The 26238-nt window shown below is 36.4% G+C and overlaps 2 protein-coding genes across 2 annotated transcripts in view; one reads left to right on the forward strand and one right to left on the reverse strand.

The window, feature by feature from the left end:
• The window catches only part of LOC126979886 (conserved oligomeric Golgi complex subunit 4), a 31296-nt gene extending 15939 nt beyond the window's left edge, over positions 1–15357 (forward strand). The window contains exons 11-14 of the mRNA XM_050829456.1: positions 3363–3615; positions 9040–9203; positions 10613–10740; positions 15260–15357. Of these exons, the coding sequence (XP_050685413.1) occupies positions 3363–3615; positions 9040–9203; positions 10613–10740; positions 15260–15278 (564 nt within the window). The 3' untranslated portion in view covers positions 15279–15357. The remainder of the gene's footprint in view (positions 1–3362; positions 3616–9039; positions 9204–10612; positions 10741–15259) is intronic.
• A 215-nt stretch (positions 15358–15572) lies between these two features.
• On the reverse strand, positions 15573–25646 carry LOC126979944 (plasmolipin-like). Its single transcript, XM_050829541.1, has 4 exons — positions 25490–25646; positions 23426–23573; positions 20276–20542; positions 15573–19503 (listed from the first exon to the last, which is right to left on the reverse strand). The coding sequence occupies exons 2-4, from the start codon at positions 23558–23560 to the stop codon at positions 19360–19362; spliced, it is 546 nt and encodes a 181-aa protein (XP_050685498.1). The 5' UTR covers positions 23561–23573; positions 25490–25646; the 3' UTR covers positions 15573–19359.
• Between the last annotated feature and the right edge of the window lie 592 nt (positions 25647–26238).

A 26238-nucleotide genomic window follows, 5' to 3' on the forward strand; every position in this document is an offset into this window, starting at 1 on the left:
AAAGTGTAAAAATAGGTATATTTTAAAATAAATATTGTTATTATTGTTAATTACTTGTTTTATTTATTTCCTTTTATGTTTTTGTAATGAATAGTATATGTTAATTATAAAATAAAGCTTAAATCTCCACAAAGAACGATCTTCGTGTAAAGTCTTGATAACGAACGCTCGCTGCGCGGGCCGGGAACAAGTGGACACATAAGTGCTTTGTCCGTAAAGCTATGTCGTCGAATATTGGTGGCCTTGAATCGTAACGGATCGAAATGTGTTTGGGAATTCACTCGTTCATAACTGCGTAGGCAAATAAACCATCTTGTACACCTAATAAGGGTGAAAACTGGATGAGGTAAAAGAGTGCCCCGCGGCACAGCCGCTCTCATTGTTTTTTGAATTACCAGTGCCCGCGGGCACGTCCGATGCGGAAAGGATATGTGTCTTAAGTCCTGCTGTATCTTGGGTCCAACCATAAGATTGTCATTTAGCGACACATCATTAACACCTTTGCTCGACGCGTTAAAAACAACACGAACTTTTGTTGTTTCCTTGTCATCTCTAACTACAGCGTGATGTGGCAAATAGACAGCTTTAGGATTGTCCACATCATCTGCTTCGACTAGAGCCATGTGATTAAGAGTAACATACTCACGTAATACTTTTCTGTATTCTTCATACAGCCTCGGATTTTTGTTTAGTCTTCTTTCTAAAGCCAGTAGTTTTCTCATTGCTATATCCTTTTGATTGTCCGTACTGACATTCAGGATCCTCATTAGTAAACGGTAGTGTAACAATGAACCTTCCATCCTTGTCCCTTATAGTTGTAGCTTCATAGAGCGTTTCGCACATTTGCTCCTCCTTAGACAATCTTTTCTGAATTTTATCTGGTTCAGCTTTTAACTCCCAAAAATGCTTGAGATATTCGTCGTTGTCCGTGATTTGCAAATGCAAGCTTGTTATTTTAGTCTTAGCCAAAGATGAATTGGACACTTGTCCCGATAAAACCCAACCAAAGGCCGTATTTGGCGCGATGAGATTTCCTTTAGGGTGTTTTATCATGCCCTCTAACAAAATATTTGCGTAAACTTCAGCTCCTAGTAAGATATCAATCTTACCCGGGGTTGCGTAATTCGGATCAGCTAACTCCAAGTCCTCAATCTCTAACCAATCAGGTGAATCTAGCTTTTCACATGGAAGCATTGATGTAAGCGAATCTAAAACATATGCGTTTACTTGAATATAAAATTCTGGATTGTGGCGTGACTCTAAATATAACATAACTAAATGTTTAATATGCATTTGACCATCTCCCAGACCTGATACGAACCCATTAACAGAAGTACGTTTTAAGCCAAGTAATTGAACCGCAGATTCTGTAACGAATGAGGCTTGCGAGCCTTGATCTAACAAACCACGCACTAAAAGTCTTTCACCATTACTTGATCGAGCCTTAAGAAGTGTTGTCGCCAGTAGAACATTATTACTCTGATTTTCACGCTTCGAGAAATTAGCCACGATTCTTGGTTCTGCTGTTGACGTACGTGCTTGAATAGTATTCTCAATCCCTGTTTTGGTGACTTCTTGTAAATTATGAGTGTTCTCTATGGATCCTTCTTTATCAAAGTGCAGCATCGTGTGGTGTCTTCTCCCACATTTCTTGCAGCATGTGGATTGTCGACATTTATTAACCACATGAGTGGGCTGCATGCAGTTGAAGCACAGACCCTTAGCTTGTACTAATTCTCTTCTCTGTTGTGTTGTCTGTTTTCCAAACTGCTGTGTGAAATGATTTAGTTTTAGTGATTTGCTTTTTAGGTTGAAAACTTTTTTAACTGTTTGCTTTCCGGAATCAATCATCTCCAAACAACGAAATCTAGCTTCAAGAAAGTCCACTAACTGAGACCAGGTAGGCAATTCCTCTGTTAGCATGCTTACTTGATTTTCCCACTGTTTGTGAGACTCTACGTCCAATCTAGAAACCACTATGTAAATCACTATTGTATCCCACGACCTTGTGTCGATACCCATATTGTTAAACGCCTTTAAGCAAGCGGTAGTTGTGTCCAGTAGTTGCTTGATAGAATGCGAAGACTCTGAAGTCGTTTGTTTTTGTGCGAATAATACTTTCACTATGGCATTTGTATTGTAACGTTTGTTGTTGTAACGTTTAGTCAGTTGCTTCCAAGCCTCTTCATAATTTCTTTCAGTGGTCGGAAAATTACGCAGCAAGCTTTCCGGTTCTCCAGATATACTACTCTTAAGATAGTGTAGTTTTTGCACTGCAGATAATTTCTCGTTTCTGTGTATTAGCGACACAAACATATCGTGAAATGTTTGTCACTCCTCATATTTGCCAGAGAAAGACGGTAATTGTATTCTTGGAAGTTTGACTTCATCATATATCGGATTATTAGTTACTGAACTAGGTTTCTCTTGAAACATGTCTAATTTTTCTTTAAGTTCTGACACATATTCGGTATATAATTCCTCAAAAGTATCAAAGTCATCATTCTTGAAATACGATAAGCCATCTACTTGTTCAGTTGTAGCAATCTGAATAAGCTCTCTATGATTATTCTTAAATTCCGTATATAAATCTTCTAAAATTGTAATTCTTGTCTCTACATATGATTTGGTAACTCTTGATTTTGGGCTCTTCTTAAAGTTCGTCAATGATTTTTCTAATCTCGCAATTAATTCTGCTTGACTTTTAATTAATTTAGCAGCCATGTCTGCGTTCAAAATCACCAATAATCAAAGAATTAAATCAATCACTTATTAAATTTATAAATGATTACAAGTCCAAAATCGATCGAAACTTTTCTAAGTTGATGATCTACTTGTATATTCTGTAAAATATTACAAGTCCCAAATTGATCAAAACTTTTCTAAGTCTTTGAAATACACAAGAGTCCAAAGTCCATTCTCTCACTTTACAATTATCCCGGGTTTCGGTTTTCATAAGATACATAAGAACTTTAAGGGTAAATGTATACAATTTTATGATAAGGTCTCAGCCACTGTTCAGGCATCTATAAATAAATTTAAATATTTAAAAAAAAATGGCTCTGTCGTAAATCCTATTACTCCACAGCTGAATATCTAAGTGATCGGACAGCCTAGGACTAGATTATAATTATTTTATAGCGATAGAAATGACTGTATAATATTGTATATTTTTATTGAAAAGAGCGCAAAAAAATAAATGCTGGGAGAATTTGTTGCGCCGCTCTCTCTCAGAGCGCCATTTGTATCCGAAGCGGTAGTAGTATCTAGTATATTAGAAATGACATCAAAAAGAATTCCAAAGGAATCAATTTTGAGAAAATAAATCCTTATAAAGTCATTAAGTGAGAGTATATGTATAGTCGCAAGCGACGGAGGCTGAGAGTGGTGCTGAGTGGAGCGAGCGCGTGTCGCTAGAGGCGTGCGAGCTGGGTGAGGCGCTGTGCCGCGGCGAGGCGGAGCGCGGCAAGCTGCGGTCGTGCGCCAGCCAGCTGTCGGCCGCCGCCAGCGCCTTCCGCGACGCCGCGCGCCTGGCCCGCGCCGCGCTGCTGGCCGCCATGCACGACGCGCTGGCCGACTGGGCGCGCCACCTGGCGGACTCACGCGCCGACCCCGGTGAGTACATTATATTACTGAACATGTGCGAGGAGAGCGCGGCAAGCTGCGGTCGTGCGCCAGCCAGCTGTCGGCCGCCGCCAGCGCCTTCCGCGACGCCGCGCGCCTGGCCCGCGCCGCGCTGCTGGCCGCCATGCACGACGCGCTGGCCGACTGGGCGCGCCACCTGGCGGACTCACGCGCCGACCCCGGTGAGTACATTATATTACTGAACATGTGCGAGGAGAGCGCGGCAAGCTGCGGTCGTGCGCCAGCCAGCTGTCGGCCGCCGCCAGCGCCTTCCGCGACGCCGCGCGCCTGGCCCGCGCCGCGCTGCTGGCCGCCATGCACGACGCGCTGGCCGACTGGGCGCGCCACCTGGCGGACTCACGCGCCGACCCCGGTGAGTACATTATATTACTGAACATGTGCGAGGAGAGCGCGGCAAGCTGCGGTCGTGCGCCAGCCAGCTGTCGGCCGCCGCCAGCGCCTTCCGCGACGCCGCGCGCCTGGCCCGCGCCGCGCTGCTGGCCGCCATGCACGACGCGCTGGCCGACTGGGCGCGCCACCTGGCGGACTCACGCGCCGACCCCGGTGAGTACATTATATTACTGAACATGTGCGAGGAGAGCGCGGCAAGCTGCGGTCGTGCGCCAGCCAGCTGTCGGCCGCCGCCAGCGCCTTCCGCGACGCCGCGCGCCTGGCCCGCGCCGCGCTGCTGGCCGCCATGCACGACGCGCTGGCCGACTGGGCGCGCCACCTGGCGGACTCACGCGCCGACCCCGGTGAGTACATTATATTACTGAACATGTGCGAGGAGAGCGCGGCAAGCTGCGGTCGTGCGCCAGCCAGCTGTCGGCCGCCGCCAGCGCCTTCCGCGACGCCGCGCGCCTGGCCCGCGCCGCGCTGCTGGCCGCCATGCACGACGCGCTGGCCGACTGGGCGCGCCACCTGGCGGACTCACGCGCCGACCCCGGTGAGTACATTATATTACTGAACATGTGCGAGGAGAGCGCGGCAAGCTGCGGTCGTGCGCCAGCCAGCTGTCGGCCGCCGCCAGCGCCTTCCGCGACGCCGCGCGCCTGGCCCGCGCCGCGCTGCTGGCCGCCATGCACGACGCGCTGGCCGACTGGGCGCGCCACCTGGCGGACTCACGCGCCGACCCCGGTGAGTACATTATATTACTGAACATGTGCGAGGAGAGCGCGGCAAGCTGCGGTCGTGCGCCAGCCAGCTGTCGGCCGCCGCCAGCGCCTTCCGCGACGCCGCGCGCCTGGCCCGCGCCGCGCTGCTGGCCGCCATGCACGACGCGCTGGCCGACTGGGCGCGCCACCTGGCGGACTCACGCGCCGACCCCGGTGAGTACATTATATTACTGAACATGTGCGAGGAGAGCGCGGCAAGCTGCGGTCGTGCGCCAGCCAGCTGTCGGCCGCCGCCAGCGCCTTCCGCGACGCCGCGCGCCTGGCCCGCGCCGCGCTGCTGGCCGCCATGCACGACGCGCTGGCCGACTGGGCGCGCCACCTGGCGGACTCACGCGCCGACCCCGGTGAGTACATTATATTACTGAACATGTGCGAGGAGAGCGCGGCAAGCTGCGGTCGTGCGCCAGACTGTGTTCATCAATCGACTCGCTGTGAGGGAGATTTTCTTACGCTGGGCCCGCCATTTTGTTCACGCCCCGCGTCCCACTCTTAAACTGGCCTGTAACAAGTTCATTACCTAGTACTTTTAGTATACGTAGTATCTACGCTTGCGAGAAATATTCGGATGCTGACCTATATCGACTGAGATAACGATTTGATGAATTTTATTTTATTGTATAACGATTTTATTAAAAAAAAAACTAAGAGGCCCGCCGAGTTTCTTACACTCCTCAGGTCAGGCGTATCCTTTAGAATGGGTTTGACTGTAAAGGTATGCCAAAAATAACAGAGACAAGCGATGATCCGATTATCTCGATCCCACTTATTAATTTTTTAACTGGAAAACAGGCGAACAGTGAACCTGAGCCTAAATTTAATTTAACAACACTTATTTATCGAGGAGGTCGCGAAAAGTATTGATGGAGGTAAGGAAATGCATGTTATACATACCGATTTTAGTAAAGCTTTCGACCTCATTAACCATGACTTATTGTTACTGTTTATTATACAGGTGGTGCCAATCATATCTCAAAAATAGAACTCAAATCGTTAAAATCCAAGGCTATGTATCGAGAGCACAGTCAATACCCATGGGGGTACCTCAAGGATCTCACTTGAGTCCACTATTCTTTATCATATTTATAAATGATTTAGCGTTTGACTTAAAATGTGATTTGAAAATGTATGCTGACGATTTAAAATTGTACAAGAAAATACAGCAGGATGATGACAACATAATATTACAGGAGGAACTGAACAAAGTAAACAACTGGTGCAGACTTAACAAAATGTTGTTAAATGAAAATAAGTGCTATTGCATATGCTTCTCAAAGAAGAAAAAATCGTCCAATATGAATTACTACTTGAGGGATCACAGACTAAAGGAAGTTCAGAGCATAAGAAACATAGGAGTAATAATTGATATGTCATTAACTTTCAGAGTACATTTTGAAAGCATTATTAAAATACCTTCCAAGCTTTCTGATTTCATATCCAGGCCTTAACCTTAACCTTTTTAAAGACCCGCAGCTCTTAACCTCAATCTTTTCAAGCAAGTACAATAGTTGTATATGGTCTCCAAAATACTTCGTTCACTCTGCAAGACTGGAAAATATTCAAAAGAAATTCTTGTACCAGCTGTCTTTTGCAAATAATAAATGTAGAAGTTTACCAAAGTACGAAAACAGATTAGTATATTTTAAAATCGAATCGCTAAGCACTTGTCGGAATATCTTGGATTTAATATACTTATTTACACTAATGCATGGCTTAGTGGATTGTCCTGAATTGTTGGCCCTTGTGCCGATATTCCACGCGACAGCTGCCGGCTCATGAACCGGAAGACCTTTCATTTACCGTATCGTCGAACATCAATGGATCTTAGCTCAATCCTGCATGTTCAAATTGTATATTTAAGCTTTCTTTCATAAGACTTACATAATACACTTAAATTAACATTAACTTTAACTATAGAGAATCGATGCCGACATCTTCCTGTGTTTGCCCTTTCCTGGCAAAAGCTACCACTAATTATTGACAAATTCCTCGTGACTCTGACTCACGTTCACAGTTGACTTTTTAAATTCCAACCTATCATACAAATAATGTAAAAAATATTTTTTTTACACGCTCATGTGATGTTTATAATAAAAATTTAATAAATGTTGACATATTCTCACTAAGTATTAGTTTATTAAAAGAAAAGTAAGTGAAGTGATGTTTATTTAAGATGGTTTTTCTTCATTTTTGCAAAGTTTTCTATTTTTGTTTGTTTTCGATTTGCTTTATTCTTCACTTTCACTATTTTTCTTTTTCCAACATGCTTCATTCCGTTCCGCAGATTTTCGGATTTCTATTTTTTTTAAGGTGAGCTTTTGTCTGATAATTTTTTTAACAGCCCAGGATTGGCATCCATAAGTTAACACGGGAAGAATACAAGTATTATATTAAACAGCTTCCTCTTGTAGAATATTTTCACTAATTTGTTTTTCATAATTTTTTTGAATGACCAGTATCGTTTCCATGGGTTTCCTGTTCTCTTGTGTATTCCTTATGAAGTCCAAATAGACTTGAAGTTGCGCTAGTTTGTCATACATTTAAGGCAAATAAAAAAAGATTGAGGAAAGACGAACGTAATTTTGCTTTTTATCACACAAAGTTACAGGAAAACATTTCAATTACTTGCTCTATCAACTATATTTATATAGCCATATGGCTATTTTAACGGAAATACTAACTAAAATTGATTCCAATTAAAACAATTTAGCTGGACTAGCAATATAGCAGTCCGAGAATCGAACCGCAATTGGTTATATATTTTTTTATTTTCAAAAGACTATAGTATTGTTGCAATCGATCTTGACGCGTCGAGCCAAGGAACAGCGCTTCAATTGAAAGTGAACTTATAATAAAAAACATAAACTAATGGTTATTACTAGGTGGCACTATTGTATTGGACACTTTCATAAACATTCCTATGCAAACTTGAACAGTTAATGTCGATTTTATGCCTGTCCGTCCCTTGTGTCCCAGAAGAAAATCCTGGATCCCTTGCTCAAAATTTTAGATCTGATTGAACAAACTATGGTATTACATTGTTAACCTATATTTTAATAATATAGGGGATTATTTATGAAAATATATGCCGTTAAAACAGTTTTGTACCGCCGTTTGTTGTTCTGTGTGTCGATGAGACCCACGTTTAGAAAGGTATAGACGATTAAACTTCATTATTTCGGATGAATTCTGTAGTTTCTGGATATAAAACTCGTTATCGTTAAAACTCATTCCTCTAAAAGTTATGAAAAGATTTTTTAAATTCTGTTACTCAACCAACCACTATGAATAAGAACTATACAGTAATTTAATATCTATCGTCATCTAGCAGTAGAGGCATACTTCATTTAATTTAATTTTTGCTTAATATTAATTCAATTTGTATAATTTTATGTGCTGTTTTAATATACAAATAAAATTAGAAAAACAAAATTTTGATGATTTGAAATTTTATGAACGATGCGGGACTGGAACCCACGACCTCCAGCGTTCCGTGCCGATGCTCTAACCAACTGAGCTAACCGTTCGAGTGACGTATCATTATAAAATCTTGTATGCTTTGTTCAACTCTCAGGTTGTGGCTTCATCTACAGGATCTACTTTACAGTTGATGACCTGCTCAACAACAATATTTTGCATAATAGGAAATTGACTTGATATGTCGCTCATGTAAATCTAAACAATTTGTTATGTTTTTAAAGTGATAACCCTCACTTCTAGGATTAATACACTAATAAAATTTGAAAACAAAATTTTATGAACGATGCGGGCCTCGAATCAACGACCTCCGGCGTTCCGTGCCGGTGCTCTAACCAACTGAGCTAACATCATAGCATATCGCATCGCAAAGTAGAAATAATTTTGTTGCTAGAGGAGCGTATACGCGACCAAAAGGATGCTTTCCGTAATCTAAAAACATAACAAATTGTTTTAATATGTAAGATGACAGTCAGTAGGAGGGGGAGTCTCACAAATGAGACCAGCAGTGACAAGGACGGAGGAGGGGTCAAAAATCGATGGCCCCTTTATATTATAAAATTGTATAGGTTCGTTAACAATCATTGTAACCGTAATTGCAGTACTATGAGTTTTAGACGTGTATACCGTATAATTTTAAGAATTATTGACATTATTGTTCTGTGTTAGTGTCCCGTACATAAATAAACCATAATCTTAACAAAAACTTGTACTGCCACAGTACGTTTTCCCACAGTATAAAGTAATTAATTCAATTATTATTCAGAGGAACTGGAAGAGGATGCGAATGCATTGCCCTCGGCGTTGGACGTGCTCGCGGAAGAGGTCCGCAATCAGATGCCAAACTCTGCGGACGCGTTCTTGGCCGATGTTGTAAACGATATCGTGACGCGAGCTGAAAAATATATGGCGAAAAACCACTATGATAGAGTGAGTGCTTACTATTTTACCCACAAATTATTTTATCTGCGTAGATGTTTTACTTATGGGACCATTATATATTTTTTGTTAATTTGTATTAATTTGGTAGTATTCCACTTGTTAAAACTAACTACTAAACTAACAACTTGTTAAAATCTTCGTATTCAGACACTGGTCTGAATACGAAGATTTTAACAAGTTGTGATGCCAGTGCGACCACATCTGTGCTCCCGGAGATGTGGTCTAACGTGGATGACTATAGGCCTCATGGTCGCTCAGAGGGCAATGATGTAGGCTATGCTCGGAGTTCCCCTACGAGATCGAATATCTCAGACGATTGCGAAACTGGTGTGGTAGTGGACGGGCACATAGTTCGACGGATAGGTGGCCGTTGGGCCAATTAAGTCATCGAGTGTCGTTCATGTACCAGAAGATGCGGTGTTGGTAGGCGGATGATCTGGTCAAGATCGCCGGAACATGTTGGATGTGATAGGACCGATCGCCGGGTAGATCTTTGGGAGAGGCCTCTGTCCAGCAGTGGAAGTCTTCCGGCTGAAATGATGATAGTATTCTCGATGTGAGGTCATCAAAATCGCAAAATACGGTCGGGTCTGCGTCGTTCTTGTTAATAGTTATTTCTTGCTCGACGGTCTTTCTAGCGTAGTTTAACACATACCCTGCTGTTCGTTCGGTTGCGCAATTAATTTAGTGGCGCGACCAAATTGGACGCGTGCACACCTGAATGTTACTGCGCTGATTAGTATAGAGCTGTATGGTGTCTCACTCACTCGGCCGCCAGCGACACTACCACCTCATTGCATAGAACACGTATGCGCTGTTTTGTTTTTTAATTGCAAAAGATGGATATGCCTTATATCGATATTCGATGTGTTAGACCATCAATTTAGGATAATTCCTCATCAGATAATTCCGATAGAGATTAAAAAATGATAAGGTTGAATCCGTCACTGTTTCCTTTTTCTCTTTGCAAGTATACATATAGCAGTAGTAATGTCTTGTAGGTCCATTTTCATACCTGTCGGAGTGTTGTGTCGTGAATCTCATGTCTAGTTTGGTAGCGTTCCTACGGACACCTCGGTGATGCGCTGGTTGCGCCGCTATGGTGTCCCGGTGAAATATCATTCATGATGAATTATGATGTCATTTTACCCGGAAGACGTCCACTGCTGAACAAAGGTGCCCCCCCCCTCCCTCCCTCCGCTGCCCTCATCCACGTCTTCCGGTACGTGGTCGCCATTCGAAGACTTTACTGCCCCAAACGGCCAGTTCTCCGTTGAGCTATGTCCACTGCCACTTCAGTTTCGCAACCACTCCTACCGATCTCCTCAGAGGAGACCGAGTGAAATATAGCCCTTAGGTACTAATATGTTTTGAGGTATTGCAATGTTGGTTTGCAGGACAGCGCAGCGTGCGTGGAGCGACGCTGCCGGCGACTGTCCGCGTGGGTCGGGTGGAGCGCAGCGGGCGCGCGGGAGGCGTGCGCCAACCTGACGCGAGCTGCGTGCCGGGCGTACCTCGACGACCGGTAGCTACACTTAAAAGTGGAGACGTCTCCGATATACAGAACTACCGTCCGATCTCTTTATTCAGTTCCTGTAGCAAGGTGTTCGAATCAATCTTGTGCCCCTTTCTCTCAAATCACCTGAAAAGGGGTGCACTTAGGGGTAGATATATTTATTGGTTTTATGGTAAAAGTATTTATTTACTTAAGATATGATATTGCTAAATTAATATAATTAATGGTTCTACTGGTGAGTACGCGGATCTCTACTATTAATTGATTAAAATGGTTACTCGGACCAGTCCTGTAATGGTTATAGGCAAATGGTTAATGGTAACTAGGACCGGACCGATCAATGGTTACTCGCGTACTTCCTTACTAAAGGCAACACATAGTTATAAGTAATTAATATTATCTACTAAGCAATATTTGTAATATAATGCTGTTCGATGGGTTTACTTCGAACACCACCTAAAACCAATTTTAACTCCTCATCAGCATGGCTTTCGTAGTGGTATGTCTACCTTATCGAACCTTGCTGTTTACGTGTCCTATCTCACTGACAAGGTAGAAAAAGGTCGACACCGTCTATACAGATATCAGCAAAACTTTCGACAAAGTTGACCTTGGCCTACTTTTTCATAAATTATACCATCTTAGCCTTCACAGAAGCTTGCTGAATTAGTTTGATTCGTATCTGTCTTCTAGAAGCCACAAAGTTACGGTTTGTGGTTTCAACTCCGATACTTTTGTCGTCACGTCAGGAGTTCCACAAGATTCTCACTTGGGTCCAATACTTTTCTTGGTGTTTCTAAATGATCTCTCTGAGGTTATGTTACATTCTCAGCACTCACTTTTTGCGGACGACTTAAAACTGTTTCGTGTGGTCAACTGTCCTGCCGATGTGACCTTACTGCATGAAGACTTAAATCGGATTGATAAATGGTCGATTGACAATCTTAATATCAAAAAATGCAAACATATAAAATTTACCAAGAAATCTTCAGTGATTGATTCTCCGTATCAATTGCAAGACACAGTCCTCGAGGAAGTGGACAAGATAAAAGATCTTGGCGTATTTTTTGATCGTAAAGTAAAAGTTGTTTGCCACATAGACTATATAGGGAATAGGTCATACCGATTGCTGGGATTTTTATGGCGAAATTATCAAAAACCGTCTGAAGACGGTGTACAATGCGCTAGTCCGATGTATTTTGGCTATTTTGTTGCAGTATATGGAATCCCCAGTATAAAACTCATATTAACAGAATCGAAAAAGTCCAAAAACGCTTTATGTTTTTTCTTACTGTCCATGCAAAGAGAAATTGTCTACTCTTAAATCATATCCGGAGATATTACAACACTTTAAATTTTTAATCTCTTGAGGAACGCCGTGATGTATCAGATCATATCCTGCTGTTTAAAATTGTAAGTCTTCATGGATTGCCCTTGCTTGTTTACACAGATATCCTTGGTTGTCCCCAGACCTAATTATAGATTAAGTAATTATAGGCCCTTCTATGTAATGAATACCAGGACCAACTCGGTACAACACGGCTTGCTGTCCTACTAGAATAGATATTTTTTCTGATTCCTTAACTGGATTTAAAAGTAATTTGTATTCAAAATTTTCGAAATTATTATTAATCTTCCATATTTTTATTAATATTTAATCCGTATCCATACCGAGCGATATTGTTTTAACGCAAGCTGTGTTTGCCTGTAATTGGGCCTGCATCTCTACTTATAATATGAATGTGAATTCTGGACGTAACTAAGATAACTAAGTAACTAAACCTGTTGGCAAACCTTATAAATAAAAAAAAACCTTTTTTATTACAATGCAAACATAAACTAGCATGAGAAATAAAAAATAATTTGGATTTTTGTTTTCTTACACCAAAGAAGTATAAGTTCTTGTGTGTAATTACAGCCAAAATAATCGTTAAAACAATGTGACCAGTAGTCGATGAATTCGAGTTCTTGTCTCTCAAAAATCGCCTAACGAATTATCCAAAACATTTGATGCTAACTAGGTTGCCAAAGGAGACAGTTTTTTTTGTTCGACTATTAGGCCCACCTCGAAATGTGGCGTATAGTATTGAAACATACATTGATTTATTCCTTATAATCTCTATATTACAACTGTATACTTCGTTAGAAATGGTCTAACTGGAATACTGAGAACTTCAACAAAATAGTGAACGTCAAAATAACCTAAAAATCATATAGTAATGTTAATAATAAACTATAATATCTTGAGAAAACAGGAACGACAATAATTTAGAAGAGGTGGTACTATCTGATATAAAAATAAACAGGAAGAGTAAGGATACAGCTGATAAAAGAAAGTTTACAATGGTGCACAGAACAGAAATGTTCTACACGTAAGAATATTAATAGTTCCAGGCGTGTGTACACCAACACACCAATACTTCAGTTTAACAGTCAGGGCACTAACCATAACCACTAAACCAGAAAATTAGTTAAAAATACTTAATAACCATCATTATAATTTCAAAGTCTAATCTTCATAAAATAAGTATTTCATATAAATACTATTGAGGTTAAGGTCTTATACACTGTTTATTATAGGAAGAAAATAAAACACATTGTTTATATAGTATAAATATTTATTAGTTATTATTTTGTTATCGTCATTTACAAAATCATCTTTTATAGTTAGATCTCATCCAGAAACGATGCAGGTGGCTCAATCTAATCTTGATGCCCTGCCCCATATACCCCACAACCGACATTTCATTTACATAGCAACCAACAGAATGTCTACCCACCAAACGTATGCAACAGTATCCGGCAAGAGCAGCTCTATACTAGGGAGAGAAATTGACGGGTCAACCAGTAGATAAGTTTTTCTACTTGTGTGCCTTGATTGTATCCTACCCCGTAGAAGATATTTATTTTGACCAAAGTCATGGTTAGGTTGCTAGAATTATTCATTTTTGTATTCTCCGGAGGCACAGTTCAAGTCTCCAGGTATCTCAGACACTAATTAATATTTTCGCATATTACGATGAAATCGTACTGAAAAATTTACACAACGACTCTCTGGAGTATAATATGCTGTAGATGCGATATTAAAATCTTTTTTGAAAAGTAAAATATATCTATTGGATCCATGAACCTAATTTTAATTATAATAGCAATATGAAATAAACCAAATAATTCAAAATAAACTATCACGCAACTCGAAAGAAACTTTTGTTTTGAGAACATAAAAATCAAAATGGCATATGCACAGATAACATAATATATATATATAGACTTTGTCTATGTTACTTTATTCCATTGCACGGTAATATTAAAATATGTACATATTGCTAAATTAGTTTTACCTCTAAACAATAATTAAAATTAGGTTCATGGATCCAATAGATATTTTTAACTTTTCAAAAGCCGGTAATCACTGTTACAATCATGTTTTGTAATATTTTTATTTTCTCACATGAATGTATCAAATGTTTCGTTATACGCATTTTTTTGCCATGGCGACCACAACTGGATACAGGAAATGTATCAAGTGTTTGCCTTTTTATTATAATTTCATGAACCCGGTTGGATTTTATAATCAAATATGTCCTGTTGACAATAATAAATTAGTTACAAATATTACTAGCATAAAACGATTTATAAACATCACCAAATTCAGTGGGCCCAAAAAAACCTTCTCCTTTTTTTCTTTTAAACTTTCCCAATCTATTAATGTTTTTACGAGTAACCCTTACATTTGTTAAAATAATATTTATACTTGTGGCTAGTTATACATGTAGGTTCCATTAAATATTCGATTTATTTTAGGATATATGAGATTTAATAATTTCATACTTAAAGTACATAAGTACTAGGTACTTTCTAAAATGTTTATGTCCAAGTCTACAAATTCAGTTTTTTCAGTGGTTTTGAATAAAACTGGATCCATTACTTTCTCGTACACATGGTGGTCTCAATGACGTATAAAAATTGTTTGAAGCAATACTCTGTCTACTCGTACAGCATTCGTTCAGTTGTTTCGACCGCGCTTTATATACAACGCCACGCATTGACACAGAGTTCAGTGAAAAGCTGTCAAAAAAACAGCATATCCAAACTTAAAAAGATCGAGTGTCGTATTTCAGGTATTTGCCTCTTTAAATTAAAAAAAAATGTGTGAATAACTTGACATTTTTAATAATTTTGCCAAATAATTTCATTTCAATTGTTGAATCAAAATGTTCTTGCCTCATGTTCGCTGCGCGTTTCTCTAACGCGTGATGTAGTGTCCCTACTTCGAGCTTCTAATGAGCGTATACAATACACTTTGAACATTACTGCCACGAAATAGGGTGTTAATTTGAAGGAATTTTTTAATGTTATCTGTATAAGTTCAAGAACATTTTTGACGACCTTTAATAGGCGATTGGGACTAGTTGTTTAGTGTAACATCAATAGGTCTATATTAATAAACCATGTTATAAGTACATTCTAACAAACAGAAAAGAAGCTGAATATAATATGGTAAAAAACATATTTTATTTTCTTCCAGGAGCGACACCACATTCTAAACGCCGTTGCTGTCAATTTTATGGCCTTTCATCATACAATCAATAAATATGACTATTTATTATAGATAATATTGTTACATAATAATGTATTAAATTTTATTATAACTAATTAACTGTTGTTTATATTTTTGGCTGAAATAGTAGATTAAACATCGAGGAAGTATTGTTGTATTTCGTCATATGGCGAAGGACTGACCATAAACGACCCAATTTACAACATTAATTAGCAAAACTGGGAAAGATTATACAAGAACGGTTTTCCTGGTTGGGTATATCTCATAATGAAAAGATAAATAAAACCAATTAATTTTATTTAATCATATAACAAAAGAAAAAATATTATGTTAATACATATTAGTTGCAGTATAAAAATATAATTATATTAATTAAAAATATACAATTTATAGTAAATCCACTTCATTAAGGCACATTAATTGAATGTAGGTACGTTATTCAGATTCAAGTTATGACTCAATAAATTTATCTAATTTTAACATAATATTTTAGGAGTGATGGTATGGATACATTTTATTTAAATTTCACTATACAGTGGGACATAATAAAAGTACTATGAGACAAGGCACAGTCTTAAAATGTCAATCAGATTACAAATTAAGGATAATATATCTATCCATAAATGACGTCACATGTAATACGTAACAGTATTACAACACTAAATTTTAACTAGACTAAACTACGTATCTAATAAACTTGCAAATTGAGTATATTTTTTTATATGTTGTCGATTTTCATGCCTTTGTTTAGATTTTATCAAAACATAACCAAAAAAAATAATCAAAATTCGTGTGACATAATAATTTATGGATGGCGGCACCTTAGGCTTGGGTTTACATTTGAACAAATTAATGTGAATATATATTCTACCAAACCCGTTGCGTTACCCGCTGACCTTAATCAGAATAATGCAGACATCGAACAAGTTTGTTCCTTGGAACTATTAACACACTTGGCGGTTTGATTTTTAGGTCTAAACACAATTAACAATAAATTTCATTGAATAAAAAATTTAATTTGTTTTTTATTTCTTGAGTCTGATCTATTAAGTCTGCTTGTCAGGTGTTCAAACTGCATGAAAATATTGTTTCATTGTCTGTCATTAAAAATGTATTCTTGTAATGATTTTTTCATTAATTATTTGTGCAGATTATGTAGATATGTCATTGGATAAAATATGCAAAAATTTAAACAAAAAATTATATTGAATTCGGGAGTTATTTTGCGGAAATCCATAATTATACAAATGTGAGTTTTATTGAGTGTGAATGTCGACTTTGTATTAGGTAAGTATGTATAACTAATACAATAAATAACACTTCAATTAAATACCATTTAAAGGGTTTTAAAATATATAAGCGAACGAAAGATCCATTTATAACCAATAGTTGAATTTCTACATATTATTTTTTATTCGAACAACTTGTCATAACAGATAACACGATTAAAATGCATAAAATAAGTCAATAAGTAAGTCCTAATAGTAATAACGACAATTTCAATAATAATAATAACAGCAAAAATCAAACATTTCTATCAAAAATGTAAAAAAAATAATTAAATTCATGATTAAGTTAATAAAACTGTTGATATCAATATGCACAGTCGAAATTCATTTAAAAAGATGTAAAGAAGTAATCAAAGTTCCTGCTACATAGTTACTATGGCAAAATTATTTTATAGTTAGAAAAAGCATATAATATATAGATAAAGCCAATGATGTTCTATTCATATAGACAATGGACCTCATACAAAATCAAAGCCGAAATATGGTACATGCCACAAATGACACCATAATAACCTTCGACTATTATGTCCTAGATACATTTCTGTTTGTGTCCTTTCAACTGTCCCATTCTGACAAGCGGGTTTTGTCTGGGGACTTGTCAATAATTAATACCACATTTAATGAAAAAATATTCGTTTAATTAAATTACTTACACTTTTTGCATATCAATCTTATATATTGAAGTTATCTTACCGATGATAAGTCGCACCATCTTTTTTTGAGTCGTTAATGTATTATTAAAACACTTTTTATAGCACACTTGGGCTTGTTGATTGACACACAGTTGACACACAACTAAGGAGAAAAGTGTGCTTACATTGGCTTTAAGCACACTTTTGCCGTTCCATTTTTAGACTGCTATGATATGTCCATATGTATAGAACATCATTGGATAAAGCATAACAACAAAACATAGCTCTTATATACTAAGTGCATTATATTATACAGGTACATTGTAATAACATTAATCTTAATTAATCTTAATATAATAAGAAGCATTTTTATTAATACATAATATATTAAAAATATTTTAAAATTAATCATACACACCTAACGTCATGTTATTTTTGTATAGATTCTAGTTTGAGCTCTTAATACCTTGTTAATGTTTAAATTATTAAATCATATTTTATAATTAAATTATAAATATAAAAAAAAACACGGGTTTCACTCCAGGAGTGCCGGCAGAAGTGAAAACTTGAACAGTAACATTGTGCATTTTTGGATAGTTTGGAATGGTTAGGGAATAATTTCGAACGAATTGCTTTATTTATCTGTAAAAAAAGTAGTAGCATTTATGTTGTTAAATACCATATTAATTTATTGCGGTATGGTACACTAAAATAACAATTTATATTACATAAAAAATTAACACTTAATTGAACCTCGAACATTAAAAAGTTTACCTCTCAGAAAAATCATCTTTCATCCATAATTTCAACTACTGTCGTTACGACTTTTCGATCAGGTCACCTGTCCTGACGCGAGTTTGACATTTTATACCCGAACCAAGAATGTTCAACGTTGCTAAAGTTTTCACTTCAAAATTTTTATTATTTATTTGTTAGGTTTTTTCTGTAATGATAATCTAAGATAATATAACCTGTTTAGTTTCAGGTCCTGTGTAGGCAGGTGTTTAAATACTTATCGGTACTAGTTAGAATAAAATTAAGTACAATAATATGTTCACTTAAAAATATTAAAGGTACAAACAAAATATTAATAAAAATAACCATCAACATATTAACATAATAACTAACAGTAAATATGCGTTTGAGTTGTAACAGTGTTATATTGTTAAAGGTGTAGGACTAGAGAAAAAAATTCTGTACAATGTGTTCAACTAAGATCCGCGTGGAATGCGACTCACATGTCGTCACACGCCACTACATGTAATTTACAAACTTCTGTGGCCACGGCGTTAGCAAGTCCAGGTTTCAAATTATTGTGAATTCGAATAAAGTGCATATGAATGGATTTTTTCAGTTCCGTAAAGTTATTTGAATTTACAATAATTATGGCTAATTTGTTACGTGCATAAGGTAATAGGATTACCACCGTATCGTTTAAGGAATACTTAATTAATGAATTATAGGAGATTGTTATTGGACTTCAGACATTGTCACAATAAAAAAATAAGCAGTTAATTTATTTTATTCGTTGTTTTCAGAAAATTAAAGTTTCCTGCTATTCAATTTTGAACTCAAAATAATTGTTTTTTTAATCAAAAAATAAGTGTTTATGAATAAATTTCGGTGCTAAGAAATTAACTTGCCTTATTATTTATTATAGAACTGGTATCACAAATAATTTATCGATAATCGATATCCTGTCGATAGTGAAAGTTCAGCTATATGCTTACTTAAATGTTTACTTAGATAAGGAAATCAAAAGCGACGTCTCTGGGATAGAACTCTCCTTAGTAGATTAATGTATACTTAGCTAAGTATTCCTTAACACTAAGATAAGGAACGACTATGAGTGCGGCCATATGTAAATAAATTATGAAAATGACAGGAAGCACCTTACTTACTAAGAAACATCTGTCAATGTCATTTGCGTACATTCTTAAAGTAAGCGTCATTGTCATTGAGTTTGACCTACTGTTTTTTTTTTTTTTCAAATTATTCTACGCCCACATTTTTAATTTTGTTTCAAGTTTAACATACAGTTTAGTGACATTATACCCAGATTGCGTGCGTCTACAATTGTAGTGTATAGTATCATTATTGTGTTCGTATAAAAGTGTATGAGGTATATGTGGTTGGTCGTGTGCGGTTAGAATCTGGGCGTAGCGGCTGTCACCTCGGTGGTCTGTGTGGAGATGACGCGGGTGCCCTGAGCCAGACCGCCCGCTTGTACACCACGCAGCTTTATGTACGCGTCAATACCGTAAGCAACGGTCACTACAAAGGCGAAAACCTAGAACATAAATTACTAGTTGAAGTTAAAAGGCACTTATTTTCTCATAATTGATTCCTTTAGAATTCTTTTTGATGTCATTTCTAATATACTACTACCGCTTCAGAAACAAATGTCACTCTGAGAAACAAGAAGCGGCGCAAGAAACTCTCCCAGCATCATTAACCTTGTTGTACGGTGGCATTTATTTAACGCTATTAGCAAGATAAGTGCTGTGGCCCACATAATGACGGGAGTTGAACAGAATTTTGTCAAACTTTTGTACAGCTAACGTGTAATTTGATGACGCTAGTTTGTTGTCGGAACAGTAGTAGGTAACTGGATATCGAAACGCGAGTTTAGAGTTTAACATCCGCATAAATACATGCATGATGTATTTATTTTAAGTATGGTCGGTTGTAGATATTAGGAATATTTAATAAAATAATTATATTACTGGTATACTAAATCTTTCCTGTTTTTTTCTACGTTTTAGTTTCTTGAGTAATGTTATAAATATTTTTTGCCCTAAAGTGCATAGTTTCCGAGATATCGGCCAAAAACTTTTTGCAAGGGCTTCGCCTGGATCTAGCAACATTTTGTCTCTCAGTAAGTGACCCTAAGCCTTACGAAAAAAATTGGACAGAAATTTAGTGCGAGCTTAAATTCTATTTTTATATGTGAACCGCTTTTGTTCAGTTTTTCTTGCTGACCGTACTTTCTAGAACTGTCATTCGAGCCTGGTGTCGAGTTAAGTTGACGGACTTATAGATCGGTAAATAAAAGTACTCACCGCACCAGCTATGTGCGCGTCATCACTCACGGTGACGGCCAGGATCGCAGCTACGAGGATGAGCAGCGTCCATGCCGACGTGAGCACGAACTCCATTTTGAGCCACGGTATCTTGTAGAACTTCTCCACAATGTGGAACAGGTAGAACACGAGAAGGATAGCCGTGAACCAAAACGCCAGCATTGTTGTCCAGATGAAGTAGCCATCTCTGCCTGGGTTAGACAACCTCGAACTAACGATACATATAACTCCAACTACACACAGTACCTGAAACAAATGACATGTCTATATACCTAGGTATACCGTAAAATATCGAAAAAAACACAGAGACGAATGATTGAATAAATCACACAAAATATCCTGCTAAAAATTAAAGTCAGCCCAAGTTTTTTTTATTTTTATAAGATTTCTCAGAGGAACAATTATTGACAAAAATTAATAGTAAAAGATCCGATTAGTGAGCGACCTTCACAATTTATGACACATTGTTCAAATTTTTAAGGCAACTCTCTCGCAACTTGTTTTTTAACATCTGAAATTTAATATAATTAAAACAATTTCATCTAATTAAATGACATATTATATTAGTGTAGCATTTCTTGGAGAGAATAATTTAATTTAATAGCACTGAAATAAAGTTCAAATTGTTAATTTGAATAACCAAAAATAGTTAATAACATTTTATAAGTTATTATCTTAACGATTCATTCATTTTTGAACCATCCCCAAAAGTTTTTTTCTTACATATTATGGAGGGCAAGAGACAAGAGGCTCATGTGATCAAAAATGAAAAACCAATAGCCCTTGGACATCTGCAAGATAATACAAGAGGACATGTGTGACCAGCCTGTAATGTTCTGGTTGGAACCAGCCCTGAATTGAATCTGTTTGGGAATACTAAAGCCGGAAATTCCACATAATGCACATCAATGTACAGGTCAAAAACTTTCATGCAAAAATATGGTTATGAAAGACCTTTCATGGGACTATAGAAATGAACGTCACTCTTTATATCAATGCCAACTAGGAATGATCCTCAATAGAATAGAATTATATTATTTACCATAGAAAGTGACACTAACATTTTGCAACAGTACTTGGTAAACATCGTGAAGCTGCATTAGTTTGTGAAGGAGCATGTCAAATGTGGAGAGAAGAACTGATAGGAATTTCCCGGCTCATCTTTCAAATCATTTAATAACAAAACTGCTTAACCTACTTACTACAATACTATACAATTTATTTATTATTTTTTTATTTAAGGAAAACCAACGGCTAATACAATTTCTGTAGAAACTTAAATAGTAACAGATATTGGCAGAATTAACACTAAAGAAGACTTAAATCATTTGTATGATTATGGATTTCCGCAAAGTAACGCGTAATTCAATAAATTTAACTTAAATAGTAACAGATAGCCAATTACAGGTTTTCACTAATAGAAGTAATATAAAATATATACATGAACACTATTTTTCGGCTCAAATTCATGACAATAAAGATACTTTTAAACAGATAACAAAAAACAATACTTAATTAAAAAATTTGAGAGTTATGCACTGCTTTGCCTTGGAAATGCTTATTAAGTTCTACACACTCGCACCATATATGAGTTTTGGCTATAGTTGCTACTAACAGCAGGAACACAAAGTGGAGGGCTATATCTAAGAGTTTTTTGAGGTACATTAAAATTAACTTTATGCAGCAGATCTGGGCAATCAACATGATTGCTTATAATTTTTAACATAAATAAAAAGTCAGTTATATTTCGCCATTCTTTCAGTGGTAATAAGTGAAACTTTTTACACAAATCAACATAGCTGTAAATCAAGTTTAAGAGGTCTGAGCAGAATCAGTCAAAAACCATGTATCATCTTCTATCATATTGTATGCTATACTATTTGCCTTCTTTGTCAAACAAGCGTTAATAAATGAGTTCTAGTATACTGTCTGGTATTTAAGTGTTAAACTTAACCCTAGCTAACCTATTATATGGTAACATACAGGTTATTCTTTATTCCTGAATTGAAGGAATTCTTGAATCAAGGAGAGAAAAGAGTCTTTTTAGTGGTGAACAAGAAAACTTGTGTAATCTTAGGGCTTATATTTAAATAAACACATAAATTGTTATGTCTTATGTATTTATTTATTAGCATCGCCAACACAATAATCACTAACCAATTACATTAAATATAATTCTAAATAAGTCTAATCTAAGTGTAATTGCACTTACAGGCAACACTACCACATGCAAGAAAAACATAATTAATTTTTCTAATCTTACAATGAACTTGTATCTTCAAAATTCGTGCATAAAGTTTAATGTCACCTGGTTGTTCCCTGTGTTAACACAAATTTGTTTAGTTCCTTGTGGTGAATTCAAACACTGGATTTGCTCACTCTTATGTTCACTGGTAAAAGTTAACACTTGAGTACAAAATAAACTATAATTTTAATAAGAATTGCTTTGCGAGCGCGCGCGATCTCATGCATTTTTCATTTTTTGCTATAAAATTAATTTTCTTAATATAAAATTATATATATGACCAATGTGCGTTTCGTTCACAACATTAAAATCATTTGACCTGTATGACCTGACCTGACCTGTTTCATGTATCTGTGATTTCATCAACACCCTTCAAACCAGAACATGACAGTACAAGTGGACTGCTAATTGCAACATAAATAAGTGTAATGGCTGAACTGAGCTAGACTAAACAATTTGTTATGTTTTTAAAGTGATAACCCTCACTTCTAGGATTTATACACAAATAAAATTTGAAAAACAAAATTTTATGAACGATGCGGGATTCGAACCCACGACCTCCTCTAAACCACTGAGCTAACCGTTCAACGGTTGGTTAGAGTGGTCGGTGGTTTAGAGCAGCGGCACGGAACGCCGGAGGTCGTTTATAAAATTTTGTTTTTCTAATTCTATTTGTATATTAAAACAGCACATAAAATTATACAAATTGAATTAATATTAAGCAAATATAAAATTGATTGAAGTATGCCTCTTTAGTGCTAGATGACGATAAATATTAAATTACTGTATAGTTCTTTCATATTGGTTGGTTGAGGTAGTATTTGTGAGCTAGACTAAAGCTGCATAAATGCTGCTGAAATAAAGAAGAGTAAACAAAAACTTACTGTTTGTACAACTTTTAACACACCAGGCATGGTCTTCAAGTAGGATGGATCAAATCTCAGTCGAGTGTTCACCATTGTGTTGGATGTTACTGTTGTAGTGGTTGTGTGCTGACCAGGGAACCCTGCTTCCGCCATACTGCTTATTTATCTGTTGACAACATCAATTCAGAGTAATGTTACCTGTGTAAAGCACCTCTGTTTCCATGTCGAAATGGAATGGTGACTATTTACAATGAGCCAACTTCTTTCTTATAGGCTGGCAGTGCCCTTGAGTCATTGAGCTGTGGTGAACACCTGCCATTTGATTTTGAAAAAGCGGCAAGCTTTTTCTAGTATAATAGCCAAAGAATTTGGTGTAAGTTGGCGAGTTAAAGTGCCTTTTGTAAATCCAATAAAAATCAACCAGTTTCTCATTTTCATTAGGGATCAGTTGTTACTTATATAGTTATTATGTTACAGTTGTATTTCATAAGAAATATAAAGTACTTAATGCTATAAATAAAGGCTATTTAATATGTTTCTAATTTAAATGTCACAGAAAAGACACACTACATATATCACAACACATACCATTCAGATTGCGGTTTTAATTTTGTGAAAGGTATTTATTTTTATTTTGACAAAAAATTATGATGAAGTGACACTCTTTCCTATCTGCAGAGACTAGCACTTTTTACTATTAAGCTTAGCTCCTAGGGATATTCTCCTAAGGGTCCTTAAAAATTATTGTTTGAAAAGCTTGTTTGCATGATCTCTTGACATAATTGTTTACACATAACATTGGTAAAGGAGCAACAAACTTAAAAAAATATTTAAAAAAAAATAATAATATGTAAATTCTATGCATACTTGACACCAATTGATAAGTATGGACAAACAAAAACATTTACATATGTCATAAAGGCTTTTTTTTCTAAGAACGAGTGAAAATACAAGCAAGATGTTCATTTTTTTTTGGCCAATACTAACAATAAATACATTTTTATAAAATAAGTACCATGAAAACCTCACAGGTTTATCTGATGGTAAATGTTCGAACACATTGCTACTTAGGGTTCTTGAAAACTTTAAGTATTATTTGTGAAATTCAGGCATAAGATGTTAAGTCACATTTACTCAGTAATTTAGCACAATAATACTTGATGGTAGAAGAAGGTGCCACTGTGGTGCCCACCTAACCGGCATTCTGAGCAATCAACTGGTTATTTATGCAATAGAAGGACAAAATATAAGCTTGTAAATCACCAGATTGTAAGTGATCACCACCAGCAAAGATCCCAGACCAAAAGAATTTGTGTTCTCAATTGGACCATTAATAAATTTACTACATATTAATCAGAATATAGCACATTTAAAAAAAAAAAATGTTTTTATATAACAATAATTCAGTATAAAACTTAGCAGTACATAAAAACATATTTTTTTAATTAAAGAAAATCGCAATATCCAGTCAGTTAACACTAGTTGAATAACCTTTGTTCAGAAAGGCTTTTCAAGGCACTTTAAGCCAAATTCACATACATTACATTTTACATTGAGGCACATTACATATTTTTAAAGGATTAGAACATCTAAATTTAAATATATTTTATTTATTTATCCTATAGTATTATTTTCACAGGCATGGGAAAAATAAAATTAACATAATTACCTACCTATCTAAAATATTCTAATAATTCCAATGAAGTGGTCCCTTATAAATAATTTAAATATTATAATTTATGTATAGTTAATAAATCAAACAATAATATTTATGTTTATATTTAATAGGAATATAAAACAATAATATTATATTCCAGTTTATCAATCACACTCAGAATTCCGCCCACTTAACAGAACCGATTATGATATCTTAATTATAAATTCATTGTAATCAAATGAATAATACGGATTTTACAATAATATACTCTAAAAATAATATATTATCTTACGTGAGCCCACTAGTTAGTCGTCATAACTTAAAATAGCGCTAGTTGGGTAATATATGATTATGAAAACGCAAAGGAATATTATTATGGACATCACTTTCCCAATGTATTAAGAAAAAAATACAGTTATTTATACCTTATAAAGTGAATTTCTCAAAACTAGCAACGAAAAAGCACTAAAACTACAAGATAAAATGTTTTAATTTACAAATATTTCGTAGTTTTTTAGAAAATAACTACATAATACACTACACTACATCACACATCCGCTACAATTCCGCGAAACACAAAAATTAGCTGACAACTGACATTTTTTTTTTTTTTCTTCTTTTGGCAATAGCGTTTACTTTTTGCCAATAACGTAAATTAAAAGATTGGGAAACTAAGTTAAAAAAGGATACGGAACACGGGAAAGGATCAGATAAGTAGAAAGAGGATTGAAACGGATATTAAAAATTTCATAAATATACATATATACTTGCTACTTACACAACATTACAAATATTTAAACTTTGATATGATTCTGAAGAATGAAAGATGACAATATTTTATAAAATTTACATGGATACATAATTAGAGAGGATATACAGGTAGGAAAAGGAACATTAAGAGATATTAGATCATTCAGGAATGAGGAGCGGTCGTATAGAGAACATGAAAAGAAAATGTGATCTAGATCACATTTATCGGATTCACATTCACACATGTCAGTAGATACAATGCCTAATCTGTTAAGATGAACAGGAGTGCAAACATGACCCAAACGCATTCTTATGATAGAAGAACATACTAACTTATTGCATTTGGCACGGAAAAACCATGGTTTAAATGAAATAAGTGGCTGAAGGTTAAAATATTTCCTGCCTTTTGATTGACCAGTTTCAG

The sequence above is a fragment of the Leptidea sinapis genome, chromosome 4, assembly GCF_905404315.1.
Source record: "Leptidea sinapis chromosome 4, ilLepSina1.1, whole genome shotgun sequence".
Lineage (NCBI taxonomy): Eukaryota > Metazoa > Arthropoda > Insecta > Lepidoptera > Pieridae > Leptidea > Leptidea sinapis.

Coding starts and splice junctions, on each gene's coding strand:
- LOC126979944 (XM_050829541.1), bottom strand. CDS start 23,560: ATGGCGGAAGCAGGGTTCCCTGGTCAGCACACAACCACTACAACAGTA. Junction 20,543..23,425: donor TGTTAAAAGTTGTACAAACA/GTAAGTTTTTGT, acceptor CATTTGTTTCAG/GTACTGTGTGTAGTTGGAGT. Junction 19,504..20,275: donor ACGCGCACATAGCTGGTGCG/GTGAGTACTTTT, acceptor TTTATGTTCTAG/GTTTTCGCCTTTGTAGTGAC.